General features: G+C 43.6%; 3 protein-coding genes across 3 annotated transcripts; 2 read left to right on the forward strand and 1 right to left on the reverse strand.

The window, feature by feature from the left end:
• Nucleotides 1–430: 430 nt before the first annotated feature.
• On the reverse strand, nucleotides 431–2,361 carry sostdc1b (sclerostin domain containing 1b). Its single transcript, XM_069176582.1, has 2 exons — nucleotides 2,172–2,361; nucleotides 431–949 (listed from the first exon to the last, which is right to left on the reverse strand). The coding sequence occupies exons 1-2, from the start codon at nucleotides 2,359–2,361 to the stop codon at nucleotides 510–512; spliced, it is 630 nt and encodes a 209-aa protein (XP_069032683.1). The 3' UTR covers nucleotides 431–509.
• Nucleotides 2,362–3,902: 1,541 nt separating this feature from the next.
• On the forward strand, nucleotides 3,903–6,910 carry ssr2 (signal sequence receptor, beta). Its single transcript, XM_069175873.1, has 6 exons — nucleotides 3,903–3,969; nucleotides 4,761–4,921; nucleotides 5,282–5,380; nucleotides 5,820–5,928; nucleotides 6,007–6,084; nucleotides 6,517–6,910. The coding sequence occupies exons 2-6, from the start codon at nucleotides 4,761–4,763 to the stop codon at nucleotides 6,625–6,627; spliced, it is 558 nt and encodes a 185-aa protein (XP_069031974.1). The 5' UTR covers nucleotides 3,903–3,969; the 3' UTR covers nucleotides 6,628–6,910.
• A 614-nt stretch (nucleotides 6,911–7,524) lies between these two features.
• LOC138214331 (death-associated protein kinase 2) lies at nucleotides 7,525–19,613 on the forward strand. The gene is made up of 12 exons (XM_069175870.1): nucleotides 7,525–7,742; nucleotides 10,621–10,781; nucleotides 11,106–11,327; nucleotides 11,494–11,632; nucleotides 12,723–12,852; nucleotides 15,009–15,057; nucleotides 15,249–15,275; nucleotides 15,541–15,693; nucleotides 17,052–17,097; nucleotides 17,185–17,274; nucleotides 18,123–18,209; nucleotides 18,520–19,613. The coding sequence occupies exons 2-12, from the start codon at nucleotides 10,720–10,722 to the stop codon at nucleotides 18,598–18,600; spliced, it is 1,086 nt and encodes a 361-aa protein (XP_069031971.1). The 5' UTR covers nucleotides 7,525–7,742; nucleotides 10,621–10,719; the 3' UTR covers nucleotides 18,601–19,613.
• Nucleotides 19,614–21,623: the final 2,010 nt, after the last annotated feature.

The following is a 21,623-nucleotide window of genomic DNA, read 5'->3' on the forward strand; positions in this document are numbered from 1 at the left end:
CTGAGTGAGTTCTCCATCAACAACACCTTCCTCTGACGCATGCTGCTGCTGCTGCTGGTGTCCACAGTGTGGCGCTACATGAGCAGATGTAGTGACACACAGCTGACTGGTGTTCTCATCAGAGTGTTTTACAACCATCGAGTCTGTGCAGAAACAGAAATGTTCCCACTGACCTGCAGCATAATGAGAGTGCTGCAGAAGTGCTGAGTGGGAGGAACAGTGTGTCAGCATGTGTTTTGTGTACTGATCAATCAGAAGAGATACAACATGTTATTCAGATGTGTCGGTGGTGTAACTGTCCCACCTCATCACTTGTTCACACAGACATGAGACTGATGTCCATCTGAACGTCTCATTCTGAAGACTAAGACTCTAGAGACACATTCTTCAAAATGTTAAACCATGTTTCAGCTATATTAATCTACCCTACACACCTTCACCTCTATCTATCTTGGCTCTTAAATATCTGCTATCTAATAACTCATCCATACACTGGAGAGTGTGTCTGTTCAGTGCAGCTGCAGGAGGACTGACTGACTCCCAGCGGTCCCCTCAGGGACGGCAGCCCTCCCCTGATGTCTCCTCTGTGTGCCACTGGCAGCAGACGTGTCCTTGTGTCCTGAGTCGTTCTGCTGCCGGCTGTAGCGCTTGCACTTGCAGGAGGTCACCACGGTGATCTTGTAGGTCCGGGAGCTGCCGTCGTGGCATTGCAGCCGGATCCTCTGGGTCCTGGTCCGGTCGATGACGCAGCGCCACTCCTGGGCATCGCGGCGGGTCCAGTACCTCCCGGTGGAACCGCCTCCCCCGATCCAGTTGGGCAGCAGGTGGGTGGGCAGACACTCCCCGGCACAAACCAGCTCCTTGATGGGGTTGATGCTGGTGCATTGACCGTCAGAGATGTACTTGGTGGAGCGCAGCTCCCTGCAGCCCACCTGGCTCTGGTCCGGACCTGAGAAATGGAGACTGAGGGTCAGGGTCAGGTCCTCTTATTTTAGACCACACTTCTGACTGGACTGTATGTGTGTGAGGCCCACTTCATTCTGATGGGACTCTGCATGTTTTTATTGGTCCTGATCACAGTTAGAGGTGGGAGAACTAAAGGGGCTCGACGCCAACTTTACAGATGAAGCAAGTTCACAGGATGTTTCTAGGTTTTTAACTGTCTCTCTCACAAACCCCCAAACACTAAGAAGGGGGGGGGGAGTCCTCCTCTAAAATGTCCTCACAGCATGGACAGAGGACGGTCTACACTCACGTTGCATTGATTGTTGATCTCTGCATTCGTTACTGTTTAATCAGAGAATTAATCTGAATCACGGCTTTTAAGGACAAATCTATAAAAGAAACGACGCAATTTTTTTTTTCAGCCCAAACACAGAAAGATCATTAAATATGAACTCAGGACTGTTTTATCAATGCTCGGTTTCTCTTTGTTTTTTAATTATCACCATTTATTGATTGGATTTGAGTCTTTTAACAGACAGATTTATGTTATTGTTATTATTATATTTTGTTTGCACCTTGTAAAGCACTTTCAATTTGGACTATTAAAAGTGTAATTTGAAATCAAACTGTCCTGATCTGTTGGTGAAGGGCTTGTAGAGGGCAGTCATTAGTTTTACTCTGAATATTTTCTTTATTTAGGTCAGATTTAGATTTAGTTTAGTTTTGGTGAAGAATTGAACAGGTTGACAGTCTCTTTAAGTTTTACTGGTCCAGGGCTATTAAACCACAATACAACTATTCAACTGTCTGATTGAACTAGTGAAGGATCCACAGAGCTCTGCATCCTTTTTTATTTCAGGTTGTTCTCAAGTTTTATGATGAATTTAAATATTGTGTCACAACAATGATGAACAATAGGGCTGTTTATATCTCTAAAACAAAATGGTGCCGCTCTCGGACTAATATTCTTGCATGAGTTCGTACATATTAACTTCCCTTCTTTCATACATTTTTATCCACTATCTTTTCCCCTCTTCCTTCCTTCCTTTCTACTAAATTTTGCATAACTTTTACATCAGATTTCTTTATAATGAAGATCCAGCTGTTCCAGCTGCAACAGTCTCCCTGCACTAAGAGATGACATCATGTTCACGGCGGTCAACAGTGTCCCACCCTTCCGTTCACCCCTCGCTGCTGTGGATCTCTTTCCATCCGGTTGGACTCACCGTTACGTGCAGCGTCAGGCTGCCTCCTCCCGCCGTTCCTCGCCTGGTTTGTGTCGTCATCAGCCGGCTGGTCCTGAGTGTCCGGGACCAGCTGAGGATTCCCCGACTCGGTGGCGTCATTGTGAATAGCTGAGCTCGTGCTCACCAGCAGCAGGAACACGAGATGGAGTGCGCTGACAGGACTGAGCATGATGACACCTGAGTGAGTCACACCTGATGGAGCAAAATCTGCAGCAGCGGTGCTTTATATCCACTGTAGGAAGACACGCCCACCTGCAGCAGCCTGCAGGGACCCCACATGGTCCACATGGTCCGGGTTCAGGCTCAGTGTATGGTTCAGGCTCGGATCTTCAGCACACTCAGTTATAAAATATTGGAAACTGTTTCAATCTGTTTACATAAGAACTGAAATAACTGTAAAGTCTGAGATTTATTTTACACACAGTGTCCAAACTAAAAAGTAGTTGGACCTTTGAAATGATTCAATTCAATAAAACCCGTCTTTTAGATTACCTTTGACTGCACTGCTGCCAGCTTGTCCCTCACAGAGACTCATAGATCAACAGAAGACCTGAGGACCAGCAGCTCAGAGGATTCAGCACCAGAACCAAACCAAGTTCTGGAACAGTTCTCTGCACCAAGAGACAAAGAAGACGGAGACACTCGTCTGTCCAACATGCTGCTGCTGCTGCTTTGATTTGTAATGGACGTCTGCTGCTGCAGATGTCACTGCTGATGGAGGCAGCAGGATGATGCAGAGGTACACAGGAGCTTCTGCATCATCCTGAACAGATGAGCAGAGAGCTCTTCAGGGTGGAGAGGAGGGACATGCTGGACAGGTGGAGTCAGTCAGCTGATCTTAGTCAGACTGAGCAGAACCACTGACTGACTGCAGGTTTCTAAAACACACTGCTGCCCTTTAATATAACAGCCATCATTTAATCTCAGGCTGAACATGTGGACATGTGGACATGTGGAAGTGTCCCAGTACTATACTGACTTCATACAAAGGCCTCAGTGACAGCTGCTGCAGAAATGTCACTCATTTTCCTACTTATTGGTCTCCAGCTTTGGGTTCATGAAAACTCTGTAATATATCTTTATATTGAATTTTATGTAGAAATCATGATGCTTTCATTTAGTAAAGAAAAATATCAGAAGAACATATAACTGTGAATACATTCCTACAGTACACATGTAGGACTGTTATGTGTTGTGATACTGAACATCAGGCAGAGAGCTCATCTTTCTTTATTTGAATTTAAGACTCAATTCACATCCAACTGTCATATTTACTGAACGGTGGAAAGGCGCCCCCTGGTGTTTCACTGAGGCACACACAGACAGATGGAAGTCCTCTACTATTTCAAGCACAAATCTATCCTCCACCACGTTTCGCACAGAAATACTCTACTTTTAGTGCACATCCTTTATCTGAGAGCGTTGGATGTAAGAACTTATTTCAGATGACTTTGAACTGAGCTAACTGAGCTACACTTACTGTAGAGTTTAATTTAATGATGGTCAGATGATATCAGAGTGTGCTGCTGGGAGAAGTATTCAGATTTATGGATAAATTAAAAGGACCTATACAACAATATACAAACATTTCTATCCTATATTCAAATGACTGGACAGTCCGAGGAGACGGTACCTCCGCCGCCACAGAGGGGGCGCTGCAGGCTACTGCCCTCCTCAAACTCCCTCCGGGACACGTCATACAAACAGCAGCTTTAAGCTTCTGAGCATGCGCGTCTAGTTTCTTCTTTCCCTGCGGCTCGAAGAGGACAACTGAACGGTACCGGTGCCTCTGTTTCTGTCCACTCTGTCCACTGCTGCTGGCTTTTATACATCTTTTATTTATTGATCAGAAAGGTTTCAGTTTCTGAGCTCATCTGTGAGACGAACCTTATTCAGGAATCTCGTTGTTGGAGCTCCGTCTCTGAACGCAGGGAGGACTCGTAGGTCCACGTAAGCGTCCGGTTCAGAGACTCTGTGGTCCGGATCAGAGACTGTGTGGTCCGGATCAGAGACTGTATGGTCCGGATCAGAGACTCTGTGGTCCGGATCAGACTGTGTGGTCCGGATCAGACTGTGTGGTCCGGATCAGAGACTCTGGTCCGAATCAGAGGCTGTGTGGTCCGGATCAGAGACTCTGTGGTCCGGATCAGAGACTGTATGGTCCGGATCAGACTGTATGGTCCGGTTCAGAGACTCTGTGGTCCGGATCAGACTGTATGGTCCGGATCAGACTGTATGGTCCGGTTCAGAGACTCTGTGGTCCAGATCAGAGACTCTGTGGTCCGGATCAGACTGTATGGTCCGGTTCAGAGACTCTGTGGTCCGGATCAGAGACTCTGTGGTCCGGATCAGACTCTGTGGTCCGGATCAGACTGTATGACCTGATGTCTTATTCTTTACAGGACAAAAGTATGTGGACACGTGTCTTTCTAAAAGCAGCTCCACTCTTCAGGCTCCAGTGATGGAGGTGTCCACATGCAGAGTTTTGACCACATGCAGAGTGTCTTTGTCCCCCATGTCTCCAACTGTTTGTCCTCATGAAGTCTTTTCTGCTTGTTCTGTTTCCAGATGATGAAGATGCTGTGTGTGTTTGTGGTGCTGGTTCTGCTGGGTCTGGGCTCAGGAGAGGAGGGGGCCCGGCTTCTGGCCTCCAAGTCTCTGCTGAACCGCTACGCTGTGGAGGGCCGGGACCTGACCCTGCAGTACAACATCTACAACGTGGGCTCCAGGTACCGACCCGCCTCCCGACCTGTTCATTCAATTTATATTGGTAACATCAACGGTATGAATAGAACTGTGTGGAAACACTGGTGTTATTGAAGTCCAGAGGAAACGGGACCACACTCACCAATGTCCCCACTCACCAGTGTCCCCACTTACCAGTGTCCCCACTCACCATGGGAAGTGAATTAATGACCTAATTAGTTAATGTTGGTTGTTGTGTCTGTCACTGACTCGTTTTGACTCGTACTGACTGCTGCTGACTCAGATTGACTGTTAATGACTTGTACAGAAACAGGTTCCTGAGTTCTCCCTTTGTTCTGTGGACGTTCTGTAACTAGCTGTCCTCTTCCTGTCTGTTTCTGCAGCGCTGCTCTGGAGGTGGAGCTGTCCGACGACTCTTTCCCTCCTGAAGACTTTGGAATCGTTTCAGGGATGCTGAACGTTAAATGGGACAGGATCGCACCGTATCCTTGAACCTACATGTTCCCACACGTCTCATGAAACACACCTGTCTCAGGTTATGTTCAGGGACTAACTGTCAATCACTGTGGACCCAATTTAATGTCAGACGTTCCAGTGGAGTCAGAGAGGGAGCCGTCAGACTGCACAAGGAACTGACAGTGAGATTGAACTCCGCAGGTCAACAACACAGCGTCTCTAAAACATGGCAGCACAGGACACTTTCTACAGTGTCAGACATGATGTGTTACAAAACTGACCGCAGTGGAGGTCAGACAGTCAGACAGCGCGTTATCTCTTTTTAAAATCTGCATATTTAAAATCCCCATGATATTTTTAAATGTGCAAGACATTTTAAATTTGTATCCCTGAGGGGACGAACACTGTATCTGTCTGTGTGTCTCTGAATGGATAAGTTGTCAACTTTAACGGTGGACGTCTCAGAGCCAGCAATGTGTCTCACACAGTGGTGTTGCGCCCCCTGAAGGCCGGATACTTTAACTTCACCTCGGCGTCCATCAGCTACCTGGCTCAGGAGGGAGGCCAAGTGGTGGTGAGAACTCTGCATGAATAAAAGCAGTTGAAGTGTGTGGTGACGTGAAGGCCAGCTGACGTACTCTTCCCTCTGTAGGTGGGCTACACCAGCGCCCCCGGTCAGGGAGGCATCCTGGCTCAGAGGGAGTTCGACCGGCGCTTCTCTCCCCACTATGTAAGTGCTGCACTCTCAAAGACTTTTCCTCCTGAGAGTGGAGCTGCACTTCTCTACACTAACACTTTATTACTGTGTACTCTGACACCACTGAGGACTGGTCCTTTTTATTGAGGTCTAAAATTTTATAGTTTACTTCACCTTCACTCATAGAAAGAGGAAGGACATAATATTAAAACCACTGAGTACTCTGACAGGTTAGCACTCTGACAGGTTAGCACTCTGACACGTTAGTCCTCTTGACAGGTTGGTTAGTACTTAGTTAGTTAGTTAGTGTGACAGGGTCACGCTGCTGCACATGGTTTACTCGCAACAGGAGCAGTCTCTGAATGTATTGATGGACAATCAGTATTTGACTGTCTCTGGAGGTTCTGACCCGACTCGGCAGGGACACTCAGAATGTTTGACCTGTACTGTTCCATGTGTCTCTAGCTGGACTGGGCTGCATTTGGCGTGATGACTCTGCCCTCCATCGGCATCCCTCTGCTCCTCTGGTACTCCAGCAAGAGGAAGTACGACTCACCGAAGGCCAAGAAGAACTGAGGGGGAGGGCTGGATTCGAGGCTGTTGGGGGATATGACCCATATTGGGGGAGAAAGTGGAAAGAAACATACAGTGACCAAGAAACAAGATGTGATGTGATTAGAGTGGTTCAGAGAAGAAGCTGAACATCTTCAGCAGGTTTACAGAACACGAGCCGAACAGCTGCTGGTCCGTCCTTCATGTCTGATACCTTAGTTTGTAATGAAATGAAATGAACTGATTCAGATGTGAAGTTTACAGCCAGTTGTTAAATTTGAAAATAAAAACTTTTTTTTTTTCTAAAGTTGTGTCTGACTGACTTCTGAAGTTTGATGTTCCTGTTTTTCAGTTTCTATAATAATAAAATAACTTTAAATAGGAACAACAGTTTGTGAGCATGGAGTCGGGTCATCTGAATAAAACAATGAAGCCGGAACATCTGATCCTCCAGTTCATCAGGAAAAACTCCAAAATTACCACATATGGAGATGCCTGGTTTTCACAGAATGGAAACTTCTCATCTGAAGAGTGACTGAAGCTGTCAAACATTCAGACAGCTGTCAGTTTGATGTTCACCTCAAACCTACAGAGGAGTACAAACACAGATCTGTACATCATCGAGTATTGATAGATTATATATGACGTCATCGAGTATTGATAGATTATATATGACATCATCAGAGTATTTACCCATGTACTTAAGTAGACTTCAATGGTCCAGTGCGTCGTCGTAGTTTTTTGAATTACTCAGTATGCCAACAACAGCACCTCTAAACTTTAAACATTTTCGCCTTCTTTTTGAAGACTGATAGTATACCGGAAGTTTTCTTTTATTGAATTGATATCACCTGTTAATTATGAAAAATGTGGCAGGGCAGATCAGACAGGATTTGAACGTCCTGGGCGACCGGGGGCCGTGAACGCCTCTACAGGTCTCACGGTGAACGGACATGACATCAAACTGAGGCGGCGGTTTTCCGCATTCCTGCAAGCCGCAGCCAGTACGCACCGCGTAGCACACCGAGTCCAGGACATCTGCCAACAACAGGGCAGGGATACCGGGAGAAGACGCGGTACACAACTACACCGACTACAGGCCGGAAGAAGACGCTCCGTGTGAGGCTGCTGCGTCGACGGTCAGTTGGCAAAATATGTATTTTTCCGCATTCACAGCGTCTGAAACACTGAAGTCTGCGTGAAACTGTGAACCACTGAATCTCTGAGATCACTGTGAAACTCACTGAGATCACGAAGTTATTTTACTGTCCGAAAACTGAAGGCTTCAGCTGTACTCCCAACAGGTGAAGATCAAAAATGTGTGGATCAGTTGATCAGCTCACTGACAGCTAATTAATGACAGCTGATTAATTACAGCTGACCACTGACATCTGATCACTCACTGACATCTGATTAATGACAGTTGATCACTGACAGCTGATTAATGACAGCAGATCCCTGACAGTTGATCATTGACAAATGATCATTATCAATATATAACAGGAGGAGGAGGCCTTTAAAATTAGCTTTACAAACTGGAGTAAACATCAGCTCGTCCTCAGTACTCCTGTTCTCAGCCGATCATCCTCTGTGGTCCTCACCTGTAAAGTAGACGAACAGTTACAGGTCTACTTCACAACCACACAAACATTACCCAATTAAAAACAGCACACTCTGATTGGCTGGAAATACTGAAACCAAATATCAGAATATATCAGGTTATATCAGAATATATTAGATTATCTCAGATTAAATTATATCAGAATATATCATATTATATATGATTATCTCACAATATCATATTATCTCATATCAGAATATATCAAAGTATCTCATTATATTCTGTTATATCAGAATATATCAGATTATCTCAAATGATCAGATTATATCATATCTGAGAATATATCAAATTATCTCATTTTATCACATTATATCAGAATATATCAGATTTTATCAGATTATGAGTTGTGTAAACCAAATATCATATTATCTCAGATTATATCAGAATATATCAGATTATCTCAATTGATCTCAGATTATCTCATTTTAAATCAGAATATATCAGAATATATCCGATTATCTCAAATTACCAGATTATATGTGATCTGTTTAATTATTCAGACTCTTTTTAGTCTCCTGTATTAAGACTAACAGGTGATTCCAGTTGGTTTTCTCAGTGTTTACTTGTTTAGCTGTTTAATATTTTAGACTCCATTCACACAAACAGAATACAAACTGATGTTTAGTTCTGACATGAGGACAGGTCTGTTGCATGGTTTGAGTAATGTGGGTTTGCATTGAAAAGGTTAAGAGGTAAAGTTCATGTTGAAATAGGGAAAAAATGAGATGATGCAACATGTGCTGTGTCCTGTGGTCATGTGATGTGATGTCATTGAGGGAAGTCCTACAGTTTCACCTGCTGCTGCTGCTGCAGGCGGTGGAGGGGAGGGAGGGGGGGAGGGGCATGTGCTTTTCTGAGAATGGCCCGAGTTTAAGGAAGTGACCCGCCTCGGCTGACAGGCAGGTGCCTGTTCATGAGCATGATGAGGTCACAGGAGGTGTGGTGGCCTGAAGAATTACAAACGTTCACACATTCATGTCTTCAATGATGAAGTTGTAACATCGAGGAAGACTGTTGGGCGTCTTCCATTCATCCACTGCTCTTCACCTCCATCAGGACTCCGCCTCCATCAGTTTGTGTTTAGTTTACAGCTGCTGTCATCAGCGCTTCTCAATATTTCATCCTGCAAGTTACACGCAAGTTATACGCTGCAGCAACAATGTGTGTGTAGTTACACGCTGCAACAACGTGTGTGTAATTACACGCTGCAGCAACGAGTGTGTGTCGTTACACGCTGCAACAACGTGTGTGTGTAGTTACACGCTGCAACAATGTGTGTAGTTACACGCTGCAGCAACGAGTGTGTGTAGTTACACGCTGCAATAATGTGCGTGTAGTTACACGCTGCAACGTGTGTGTAATTACACGCTGCAACAACGTGTGTGTGTGTAGTTACACGCTGCAACAACGTGTGTGTGTGTGTAGTTACACGCTGCAACAACGTGTGTGTGTGTAGTTACACGCTGCAACAACGTGTGTAGTTACACGCTGCAACAACGTGTGTGTGTCATTACTGTTGTATCTCAAAATTGTTGTCCCCAATTGTTTTCCCCGAGTCCGTTGATAGAAGCAGTCTTTAGGCAGTTACCGGTCTTAGTTGATTTTTATTAAGTGTAGTTTACAAGATATCCTGCATAGCATACAAGACATCTTGGAGAGCCCAACATCAACCTGAGGTCTCTTTGTTGGAGTCTGACTTCCCCCTTTCCGGCACATACACTTATACTATAGGAAGAGGCCTTACGTACAGTGAGGCGGGAACATTTGCATAGTATGTTTGTCTCAGTACTTTTCCACTGTCCTCCGTTTGAACCACATTCCCCTTTTGATCTGATAGTGAGTTGCACCCTACTGTGACCCCAACGTGATAAGTTCCTGCATAAGCAATGTGTTCTACAATGCTTACAGTCAGTATGTATTTTGTGCTTCTGTGCTAGGATATGTTTACAACAATACAACACACATATATATATATATCATATATTACTTACATATAGGTCGTACCATCACTACCAATCTTAAGGTGTAGACAAAAGGCTGTGTATGTAAATGTGAGTGATACTGCTTGGCCAAACCAAAAGGTCACAGGAGGTGGTCTGCAACCTGTGGGGTCACATACAGTTGTTCTTTGAGGCATTATCTGGAGGACTCCAGGGGGCGAAGGAAGACAATCCCCACCTCCACCAACCAACAAAGAATACATCAATATACATGACTTTTGGTGGAAGACAACCAACAAGCATACAACATATGAGCCCTCATATGCACTAAGCAGATCTATATTCCACATTACACGCTGCAGCAACGAGTGTGTGTCATTACACGCTGCAACAACGTGTGTGTGTAGTTGTGTTCTTCTGGAGAAAAGTGTTTCTAACTCTGCTTCTCGTCTTCAGGTGCTGCTCTGCTGAGTTTAGAGTTCGGAGGATCATGAACCAGGCAGAGCTGCAGAAGACCAAAAGAGGACCAAGCAGGTGGAAGTGAAGCAGACCAACATGGCTGTCTTCAAGCCTGAGAACGTGGAGGACTTCTATGAGATTGGAGAAGTTCTGGGAAGGTACGAACAGAACTGCGGTCGTTTTACTGCAGCAGGTTTTACAACAGCACACAGAAAGTCTCGTGACATTTCCAGATTCTGTCCTCTGAACTCTAATGGAGAACGTTCACATCCCAACATGTCCTCAGTGAGTCAGTCAACTGCACTTTCAACCATGTTGGTGTTCATTGTGTCTTTGTGCTGAACCGAAGGCAGCTGAAACATCTGGAAGTGTGTGATGTGTTTTAGATGTTAGATGTGTTTCTGTCTGAACGGTTCGGAGCAGATGGAACACATTTCATGTTTCTTGTGTCTCTCACTCTGGACGTGTCCTTGTCCCTCCAGCGGACACTTTGGACAGGTCCGACAGGTCCGTGAGCGCACGTCTGGGACTCTGTGGGCGGGAAAGTTCCTGAAGATCCGGAGGGTTGCGGTGAGCCGTCTGGGTTTGGAGCGGAGCAGCGTGGAGCGAGAGGTGGAGATCCTCCAGGCGGTCCAACATCCCAACATCGTGACGCTCAGAGACGTGTTTGAGAGCCGGGCCGAGGTGGTGCTGATCCTGGAGCTGTGAGTCCAGAGAGGGAGTCTGTGTCTCTCTGTGTGTGTGTGTGTGTGTGTGTCTCTGTGTGTGTGAGACAAAATATCAGACTTGTTGAAAATGATCAAGTCATGGGGGGTCTGTTTGTGTCCGTCCTCTGTATGATTGACAGTCTTGAACTCTGTGATGTCTCAGAGTCAGTGGCGGGGAGCTGTTTGACTTCATTGCTGAGAAGGAAAACCTTCTGGAGAGCGAAGCCATCGAATTCATGAAGCAAATCCTGGAGGGACTGAGCTTCATGCACAGCAAGAACATCGCACACTTTGACCTCAAGGTAACACACATAGTAAACACACATAAACACACACAAACACATAAACACACATAATAAACACACACAAACACATAAACCTACATAATAAACACGCACAAACACATAGACACACATAATAAACACACACAAACACGCGTAATAAATGCACACAAACACATAAACACGCATAATGAACACACACAAACACATAAACACACATAATTCTCTCCGGGTTCTCCGGCTTCCTCCCATCATCCAAAAACATGCACCTCAGGTCAGGTTACCTGGCGCCACGCTAGTGGCAGCCTGCTGCAGCATCTCCCCCCTGAGAGCCCCCCTGCTGTAGTGAAGACATTTCCCCTCGGGGATTAATAAAGTGTATAAAATCAAAAAAAATCAAAATCAAAATAATAAACACACACACAAACACATAATAAGCACATAAATACATATAATAAACTAACACAAACACATAAATACACATAATAAACACACACAAACACATAAACACACATAATAAACACACAAACACAAAGACACATAATAAACACACAAATACACAAGATAAACACACATAATAAACACACACAAACACACACAATAAACACACATAAACACCTAAACACATAAATACATAATAAACACATACAATAAACACACAAAAACACATAAATACACATGATAAACACATAACATACAAACACACAATAAACACACACAAACACCTAAACACACAATAAACACAAACACATAAATGACGAATACATTATTACATAATGAACACACATAAACGCACATAATAAACACAATAACACACATAGACACACATAATAACACACAAACGCACATAGACACACATAATAAACACATGAACACAAACACACACAATGAACACAAACACATAATGAACACATAAATAATAAACACATGAACACACATAAACACATAATGAACACACATAATAAACACATAAACACACATAGTGAACACATAAACACACATAAACACACAAACACACATAATGAACACACAAAATTACTTCTTTTTCTTTTTGGTCATGTTTACAAACAGATTTTGGTATTAAAATATAACTTGTTGCGTGTGTGTTCAGCCGGAAAACATCATGCTGTCAGACAAAGCGTCTCCTCATCCTAACATCAAACTAATCGACTTCGGCCTGGCGCACCTTTTCTGTCAGGGGGAGGAGTACAAGAGCACCAGTGGCACTCCACAGTACATCGGTGAGGATCCGCACTGTTTCTCTACATATGTTAAGATGTTATCCATAAGTGGAATATGAAATTGTTTGGACACTAAGAGATGAGACTGATATACTGCCCCCTGGGTAATTAAATGTGTATTGTAATTCATTAGAAATGTCCTTACTTGCTGACTGAAGGTCAGATGAAAGTTCTTCAATGCTCCTTATTGTGTTCTTTGAAAGAAGAACAGGTTAAACTTATCAGCTGCATCTGCTCCAGCAGAACCATGTCCACCCTTCAGTCTTTGTGCAGGGCACTTCAGCTTGGCTGGGTCATGGTTTTGTTTGCCTGCTCTCAGTACAGCCATCATCATCATCATCATCTTCATCTCTCAGTTTGTCTGATTTGGACTGTGTGAGCAGTGTTCACATAGATGTCTGGCCAATCACAGGCTTGATTGACAGCAGTAACTGTAACACTGGTATGATGTCAGAACATATCAGAATTTCCATTGGCTCACATCCATGTGGAGGGAGGACACACAACAGTGGTGTGTTTGTTTGCAGCTCTTTATGTGTATAAATGTCACCTTTATGAATCAGTGCAGTTTTCTCACTTCTGTTTCCTCAAATGGGAAAGTTGTTGATCATTCTGTTTGTGACCAAAGAATGTTGTTACACACACTGCTGTGTGCATTTCCTTTCATTGTTCAGGTATCACTTTGTTCAGCTAGTTCGAAAACAAACATTCAGTATAAAGATGAATGTTTGATATTGTTCAACCTCAAAACTGCATCAACTGGTTTTAAGACTCGGGAGGAACATTATTCTTAGATTGTTGAACTATTTTCCCACACAGTCTTTCACAGAGTGGTGAACCTCTCCCCACCTTCACTGACGAGAGACTCTGCCTCTCTGAAATTACGTTTTTATACTCAATCATGTTACTGATCTGTTGCCAGGTAACGTAATTAGTTGAGATGTTCGACCAGGTGTTTTTTTTAATCTTTACACAACTTTTCCAGTATTTGTTGACCTTGTCCCAACTTTTTTGAGACGTGTTGCTGCCATCAAATTCAAAATGAGCAGATACTTTTCATAAAACAATAACAAAATTTCAGTTTGAACATTTAATATGTTGTCTTTGGTCTATTTTCAATTAAATATGGGTTTATGTGATTTGCACTTTTTATGCAGTGTCACAACGTTTTTGGAAACGGGGTTGAACGTGGATGCCAAGTTTGATTTCAGTGTCATATCTTGCCCACAGTGAAAACCAAACAAACCCCAGTCTTATTATTTAGTGGTTCATCTCCCCTTTAAAGACCTTTTCTTCTTCCTCCACCTTCAGGTTGACACTGGACACAATAGATTGACATGAAATTTGTAATAACTTTGATGATCCTCTAACTGCTCTTCTGGTGCCAACATCATGTCAGTGATTTTCTCTAATACTTTGGTTTATGTGCAAATATCTACAAAAGGTTTTGTAGTATTCTTGTTTGCATGCTAATATGTTTCACAAAGATTGTGACATGGTAAATATTTAACCTGCTAAACATCAGCATGCAAACATTGCCATTGCACGCTGTTGCATGCTAATGCTAGCATCGAGCAGGAAGCAGCGTTGACTCTTAAAGGGCTGGTACAGACCATCAGACCTGACGGTTGGATGGTTAAATAGCTCCACACAACATGCCATCCAAACCCATTGTCTTCTAGTGTGACCTGACCTGCAGTTGTGGGGACCATTAGGTGCAGAAACATTCTCCAACTCCTGCCTGGATCCTGAGCTTGCAGGGTGGAAAGACTGCTTGGCTGTTCGAGCTTGTCCGAGCAGCAGTGAGGGCTGAAAACCTGAACAAAGAGTTTAAAGCAGCGAAGAGCTAGTTAGATCTGTTTGTACCTTCATTAGGATCTTTAAAATGCAGTGCTGGTTCTTATTGTTGTTAAATGTTGTGCAGTATCGAGGGTTGGACACATTGGTGTGGTGAGTACGACAACAAACTGGTGTGGATCACACTTGTTCCTTCTGGTTCTGAGGTGTCTGATCCAAGACCATGAATCTTCAAGTACATTTTTTTATTTTGTATATTTTGCTATTTTTGTATATTTTGTTATTTCTGACTGTGTCCTCGTGTTGTCTCCTCCAGCAGCAGACAGATCAGTGATGAGCTGTGTGTGTTTCCCTTTCAGCCCCTGAAGTGATCCACTGTGAGCCTCTGAGCACTGCAGCAGATATGTGGTGAGTGAACGCTGCATGTTCAGACCTGTAACAACATCTCAGTCGGTCTCAGTAACAACACAATTATACCGACAGTGAGACGCTGTTTTTGTATTACAGCAGTGACGTTTCCACTAGCTGACTGTGTGTGTGTGTGTGTGTGTGTGTGTGTGTGTGTGTGTGTGTGTGTGTGTGTGTGTTGTTTTCTGCAGGAGCATCGGAGTCATCAGCTACATCCTGTGAGTGTGTTTGTGTCGGTTAGTTTCTCAGTACTTTAAATATGTTGTTTCATATATTCAATACTTTGAATATTTGTTTTTGACACGTTTGATAAATTCAGCCTCAGCAGTCTACACTGTTTCTGTCACATGTCTCACTTCCCTCCTGTTAAGAGGTTAAAGCTAATTTCTTTCACTGCAGATGAAATCACAGAAACACCTGGATGTAAATAATGAGGTGAAATGTGGACATGTTGTCATCTGTGCTGTGTCCTCTGTGCCTCAGATTGAGCGGCTCGTCTCCGTTCCAAGATGACACTGATGAGGAGACTCTGAGTAACATCATGTCCATGAAGTATGAGTTTAATGAGCGCTACTTCAGCACGACCAGCTCCATGGCCAAAGACTTCATCCAGAAGCTGCTGGTGAAAAACCCAAAGTATGTCGTATAACATCACGTACCATGTGTTCTTCTGTCAGCTCAGTAGGAGGATGAAACAGCTCAGTGAGTCTGACTCTGTTTCTACTGGTCATCAACATGTGTCCTGGTGAGATCAGATCACAGGTGGTCAGCTGAATAATTAATAATTAGTTAATATAACACGACATGATCAGGTCTTCCGTTTCAGGCTGAGAATCAGGTTTACAGACTGGAGTGTTCAGACATTTACAGACATGAAACATTTCATATATTTGTAATATACAGAGTTTTAAATGAGGCTCACAGCAGAGATGTCTAATTTTATGAAATAGCTGTGTCTAAAAGTCCTTATGTTTCTGTTCCTGTTCTTATTTACTTGTAAACTTCTCGTGTAGAATGTGTTCATTTGCCTACAAAGTGGGAAGTGGGATTGAATCTCATGTGGCCGGAGACACATAAACCGAGCACACCAGGAGACATGTTGATGGAAGGTGGAGACACTCTGTCAGCGGGACAGGGTCTCTGAGTGGGACAGGGTCTCTGTCAGTGGGACAGGGTCTCTCTGCCAGTGGACAGGGTCTCTGTCATTGGGACAGGGTCTCTGAGTGACACTGTAACAGTGTTGCAGTGTGTTGGTGTCTGTGTGACACACTGTAACAGTGTTGCAGTGTGTTGGTGTGTGTGTGACATTGTAACAGTGTTGCAGTGTGTTGGTGTCTGTGTGACACACTGTAACAATGTTGCAGTGTGTTGGTGTGTGTGTGACATTGTAACAGTGTTGCAGTGTGTTGGTGTCTGTGTGACATTGTAACAGTGTTGCAGTGTGTTGGTGTGTGTGTGACATTGTAACAGTGTTGCAGTGTGTTGGTGTCTGTGTGACATTGTAACAGTGTTGCAGTGTGTTGGTGTCTGTGTGACATTGTAACAGTGTTGCAGTGTGTTGGTGTCTGTGTGACACACTGTAACAGTGTTGCAGTGTGTTGGTGTCTGTGTGACATTGTAACAGTGTTGCAGTGTGTTGGTGTCTGTGTGACACACTGTAACAATGTTGCAGTGTGTTGGTGTGTGTGTGACATTGTAACAGTGTTGCAGTGTGTTGGTGTCTGTGTGACACACTGTAACAATGTAGGAAATCATTCTGAATGTGTGTGTGTGTGTGTGTGTGTGTGTGTGTACACATACATACATGTTGGTCCTGTGTTCCTGTGGGTTTACAGATGGAAGTCGTTCAGAATGATTGCTGATGAACTATGTATTATCAAATAGTCTCATATTTTCAGTTGTGATATTTTCTGGTCTTGTTTACTTCACATGTTCCTGCAGCAGTGAAGATTATTAACATGTCTTCTAAGCTCTTACTTTGTTCTTTGTTGCAGGGACAGAATGACAGCTGAGGACAGTCTGCTCCATCCATGGATTAAGGTTCATACAATGTTCTGTGTTCTGCGTAGTGCTGCTGAGTGTTCCTGTGTCTCTTATCATCAGTACAAATGTTGTCTTCTGTTTCAGCCAATCACACGCAAACAGGCGGACAAACGGAACCGTTCCTCGATCAATATGAAGAACTTTAAGAAGTTCAACGCCAGAAGGAAATGGAAGGTGAGTCGGGATTTTCTGAAATGCGTTTTGGGTCATTTTCTGCTTCGTAGAGAAACTACAGGACCAAGGGGAGCGACAGATGCAGAACAACTTGTAACGAGGTCATACTTGAACTGGGAACCGTTGAATCTCCTGCACACCAACTGATGCCAGGAAATATTACAACTGCTTTTTAAACACAGAGTAAAGGTCTTCTTCTGCAGCCACTGGTGACGTGATCCCAGACAAAACATTGGAGTTCTCCAGAACCCCACAGAGGGGGAGGGCAGGTTCCAACCACTGGGAGTCACTAGAACAGGGACGTTCGAGAGAACCAGAGAGTTCAACATGAGCGACAGCTGGAAGGAAGAACTCTGTTTTAACAGGAAGAAACCCCCAACAGAACCAGACTCAGAGGTGGAGAACATCTGTTAACAGAACCAGACTCGGAGGTGGAGAACATCTGTTAACAGAACCAGAGTCGGAGGTGGAGAACATCTGTTAGAACTGATCGTATCGAGCAGCAGATCAAAGCTCAGAAACAGTTTTATCCTAGTTGATGGCCTGTTGTTCCTCAAGTTTTCGCGTTGCCCGATTTCTCAGTGCTGCTGTGATGTCGATGTTTTCTCCTGGAAACAGAATCCTGATGTTTAATCATCCACATCTCAGCTGCATTATCTCCAGTTTATTTATTTCTGTCAGTGTTTATGATTCTGAATTAGTCGAAGCAGTTTGTGAAACACTCGGGGAGCTGCCTGCTGTGGGCAGGAACAGATCGGAAAGCTTCAGTATATCTGTTGTATCTAAAACAGAAAGGTTCCAGTAGATGAATCTAAGCTGGTTCCATGTAATGTGTGCGCCCCCTCTAGATGTCGTACAACATGGTGTGGGTGTGCAACCGGCTGGTGAACCTGAGGCTGCTGTGTAAGGGAAGCTCAGAGGCAGATCCACTACAGGTGAGACCGTGTTCTTCTCTCAGGTCAAAGTTGAAGATGAAAGCAGAATCATTGTCAGGATCTTGTTGGTGTTATCTGCATTAATGTGAGACTTTTTACTTTCATACATGTTTTTTATACTATATCTGGCTTACAATTTTTGGCAAAGAAGAGATTGACAGCTAATGCACAGATGGAGCGAAGAAAAAAACAAGACTATCAGGAAAAGGGCTCCTCAATCAGAAGTGTAGTTTGAAGGCATGTACAACTCTGTAGTTTAGATGGTCTCATTCAAAATGTGTTCTAATGCTACTGTAATGCTTTTCTGTAGAGACAATGTGAAAGTGACACAGAGGACACAGAGAGCAAACCTGCCTCTCTGCTGCGCCGAAGACTCAGCAGCAGTTCATAGAGCAGACCAGGAGAGGGCAGCAGAGTCCAGACTGTCCTACACAACACAGAGGTCCAGCATGCAGAGCAAGATCACCGAGGACATTCCGTCACACTGATCCAGTAAAGTGGACAATTAAACATTGTGAAGTGTTACACACTGACACACAGTGCCTGAGATATGAGCGCGTCTTGGTCTGAGGAACACGTCTATGAACTGTGGACGGACTCTGGATACATGTCTTTAATGACACTCGTTTTAAAAGTTTGATGGTACTTTAATGTTTACTGATTTTAGGAAACTTTGACCACAAAATGTGCTTTAGAGCTGTTTACTTTCATTTGATGCCGAAGTCTTCCATTTACAGTGATGATAATGTTGTCATGAACTAAATGCAAATGTTTGATATGTTCTTGCAAACAGGTGTGATGTCTCAAACAGTGAGTTCATTCTTTTCAGTACACTTCTATGTTGCTACTGCAGGATGGAGGTCAGACACAACCTGACCTTCAGCTGCTCTTTAAAGGTCTTTAAGCAAAGTAAATTATCTCTCCAATCTGTTCAGATTAACATTCCCACCTCCAGCTCCATGTGTTTGAGTTTTTAACCGTATCCCTCCTAATTAGTTGATTGCTTAGTTGTAAAACTTTTTTAAGAAACTTTCAGCGCACCTCCAGGACTCCTCATCAATGTTGGTTTAAAAGTAGAGCTTAATATCAGGAGGATTGTCAATGAAGCTCAGATCCACTGATAGGGGGGGTAAATGATGAAGTTTTGTCTAAATAATATTTCATACTGCAGGAGATATCTGCTACATGCTACATATATGACTTTCAACAATATGGCTGTCTTTTGGATTGCTGTACATGTATATGAATAATCTTGGTACCCACACCTGCTCTTACTTTATTATCTGGCTTCATCCAAGACTTGAGCAGGACTTGTGTCCTTTTTCGTCTCAATAATTAGTGCATGACTTCGATCTGTTTGTCAACTGTTCCTAACTGATTTTATAAAGCACGTTGCAGTAAATATAAGCTGGTGCAGCTTCAGTCCTTGAAGTGAACTAAAAGTAACTAAAGTCTCAATACTGTATGAATAAAAAACTGTTTCACACGGTCATGAACACAGTAATGAACACGATCAGGAACACGGTCAGGAACAAGGTCAGGAACAAGGTCATGGACACGGTCAGGAACACGGTAATGAAAGCTTTAATGACGGTCAGGAACACTGTCATGTACACAGTAATGAACATGGTCATGAACACAGTAATGAACATGGTCAGGAACACGCATGAACACGGTAATGAACACGGTCAGGAACACGGTCATGAACACGGTCAGGAACACGGTCATGAACACGCATGAACACGGTCATGAACACGGTCATGAACACGCATGAACACGGTCAGGAACACGGTCATGAACACGGTCATGAGCACAGTCAAGAACACGGTCATGAACACGCATGAACACGGTCATGAACACGGTTCAGGAACACGCTCATGAACACACATGAACAGGGTCATGAACACGCATGAACACACATGAACAGGGTCATGAACACGCATGAACACGGTCATGAACACACATGAACAGGGTCATGAACACGCATGAACACGGTCATGAACACGGTAATGAACATGGTCAGGAACACGGTCATGAACACGCATGAACACGGTCATGAACATGGTTCAGGAACACGCTCATGAACACACAAGAACACGGTCATGAACACGGTCATGAACACGGTAATGAACATGGTCAGGAACACGGTCATGAACACGCATGAACACGGTAATGAACACGGTCATGAACACGGTCATGAACACGCATGAACACGGTCATGAACACGGTCATGAACACGTCATGAACACGGTAATGAACACGGTAATGAACACGGTCATGAGCACGGTAATGAACACGGTCAGGAACACGATAATGAACATAGTCATGAACATTGTCATTAACACGGTAATGAACACGCTCATGAACACAGTCATGAACACGGTCAGGAACACGCATGAACATGGTAATGAAAACTTTAATGACGGTCCGGAACACGGTAATGAACATGGTAATGAACACGGTCATGAACACGCATGAACACGGTCAGGAACACAGGAATGGAAACTTTAATGTCGGTCAGGAACACGGTCATGAACACAGTCAGGAACACGGTCATGAACATGGTAATGAACATGGTCAGGAACACAGTCATGAACACGGTCAGGAACACGCATGAACATGGTAATGAACATGGTCAGGAACACAGTCATGAACATGGTAATGAAAACTTTAATGACGGTCCGGAACACGGTAATGAACACGGTAATGAACATGGTCAGGAACACGGTCATCAAAGGAGTTCCAAACATTATGATGTCACCAACAGGATGTGATGTCACCATCAAAGTAGTTCCAAACATGTTTAAAGCTTTTCATCCTGGAGAGACTTCAAATCCTTTAAAACTTTATTTTCTTTGAACTTCAACTTGCTCCGCCTACTTTCAGCTAGAAACACCATTCAAACTTTAGACAGGCCACAAGACACTCAGCTGTTGCTGTGTTACTCAGTGTTTTGATATCTGTTACAGTTTGTTGCTTTCATTCCAGGACAACATTAGCAAACTTGTGGAAAACATTTTTGGCAAAGTAATTTCTTTGCTGAAAATCTGCCACAATTTGCATGAAAATCTGCAGCAAATATTTCACTTGAAGGGTTCGTGTGAGTGAAGTTGTTTGAGTTGCCCAAATGCTTTATCTCTGGCTTTTACAGCTTTGGTACAGTTGTTATTCCACCAATGTACCTTCTTGGTATGTCTAGCTCTTGTGCTTTTAGGGAGCGTTTCCCCAGCAGACTGGATTATTTATTGAACTAATTCACAGTAAATAATGTTCACATCCACATGGTTATGCTCTTGAAGTCTCATGCATCCTTTTGCACTGATCTCCTGGAAAGCTTTCCACTTGGCATTTTCCAATTTCTATCTAAGAATTCTCTTTCCCTGATTTTAGTAAATCTTTAAGTTTTCTTTGATG

Source organism: Embiotoca jacksoni, unplaced genomic scaffold (assembly GCF_022577435.1).
Source record: "Embiotoca jacksoni isolate LCO1_2020_lvr unplaced genomic scaffold, fEmbJac1.0.p SCAF_7, whole genome shotgun sequence".
NCBI classification, from domain to species: Eukaryota; Metazoa; Chordata; class Actinopteri; family Embiotocidae; genus Embiotoca; species Embiotoca jacksoni.

Bases quoted from the DNA above. Each gene is read 5' to 3' on its own strand.
- ssr2 (XM_069175873.1), top strand. From the start codon at position 4,761: ATGATGAAGATGCTGTGTGTGTTTGTGGTGCTGGTTCTGCTGGGTCTG. The intron at 4,922-5,281 runs GTACCGACCCGC...CTGTTTCTGCAG, and splicing joins ATCTACAACGTGGGCTCCAG to CGCTGCTCTGGAGGTGGAGC. The intron at 6,085-6,516 runs GTAAGTGCTGCA...ATGTGTCTCTAG, and splicing joins GGCGCTTCTCTCCCCACTAT to CTGGACTGGGCTGCATTTGG.
- LOC138214331 (XM_069175870.1), top strand. From the start codon at position 10,720: ATGGCTGTCTTCAAGCCTGAGAACGTGGAGGACTTCTATGAGATTGGA. The intron at 10,782-11,105 runs GTACGAACAGAA...TTGTCCCTCCAG, and splicing joins ATTGGAGAAGTTCTGGGAAG to CGGACACTTTGGACAGGTCC. The intron at 15,276-15,540 runs GTGAGTGTGTTT...TCTGTGCCTCAG, and splicing joins GGAGTCATCAGCTACATCCT to ATTGAGCGGCTCGTCTCCGT.
- sostdc1b (XM_069176582.1), bottom strand. From the start codon at position 2,361: ATGCTCAGTCCTGTCAGCGCACTCCATCTCGTGTTCCTGCTGCTGGTG. The intron at 950-2,171 runs GTGAGTCCAACC...TCCATTTCTCAG, and splicing joins GCCTGACGCTGCACGTAACG to GTCCGGACCAGAGCCAGGTG.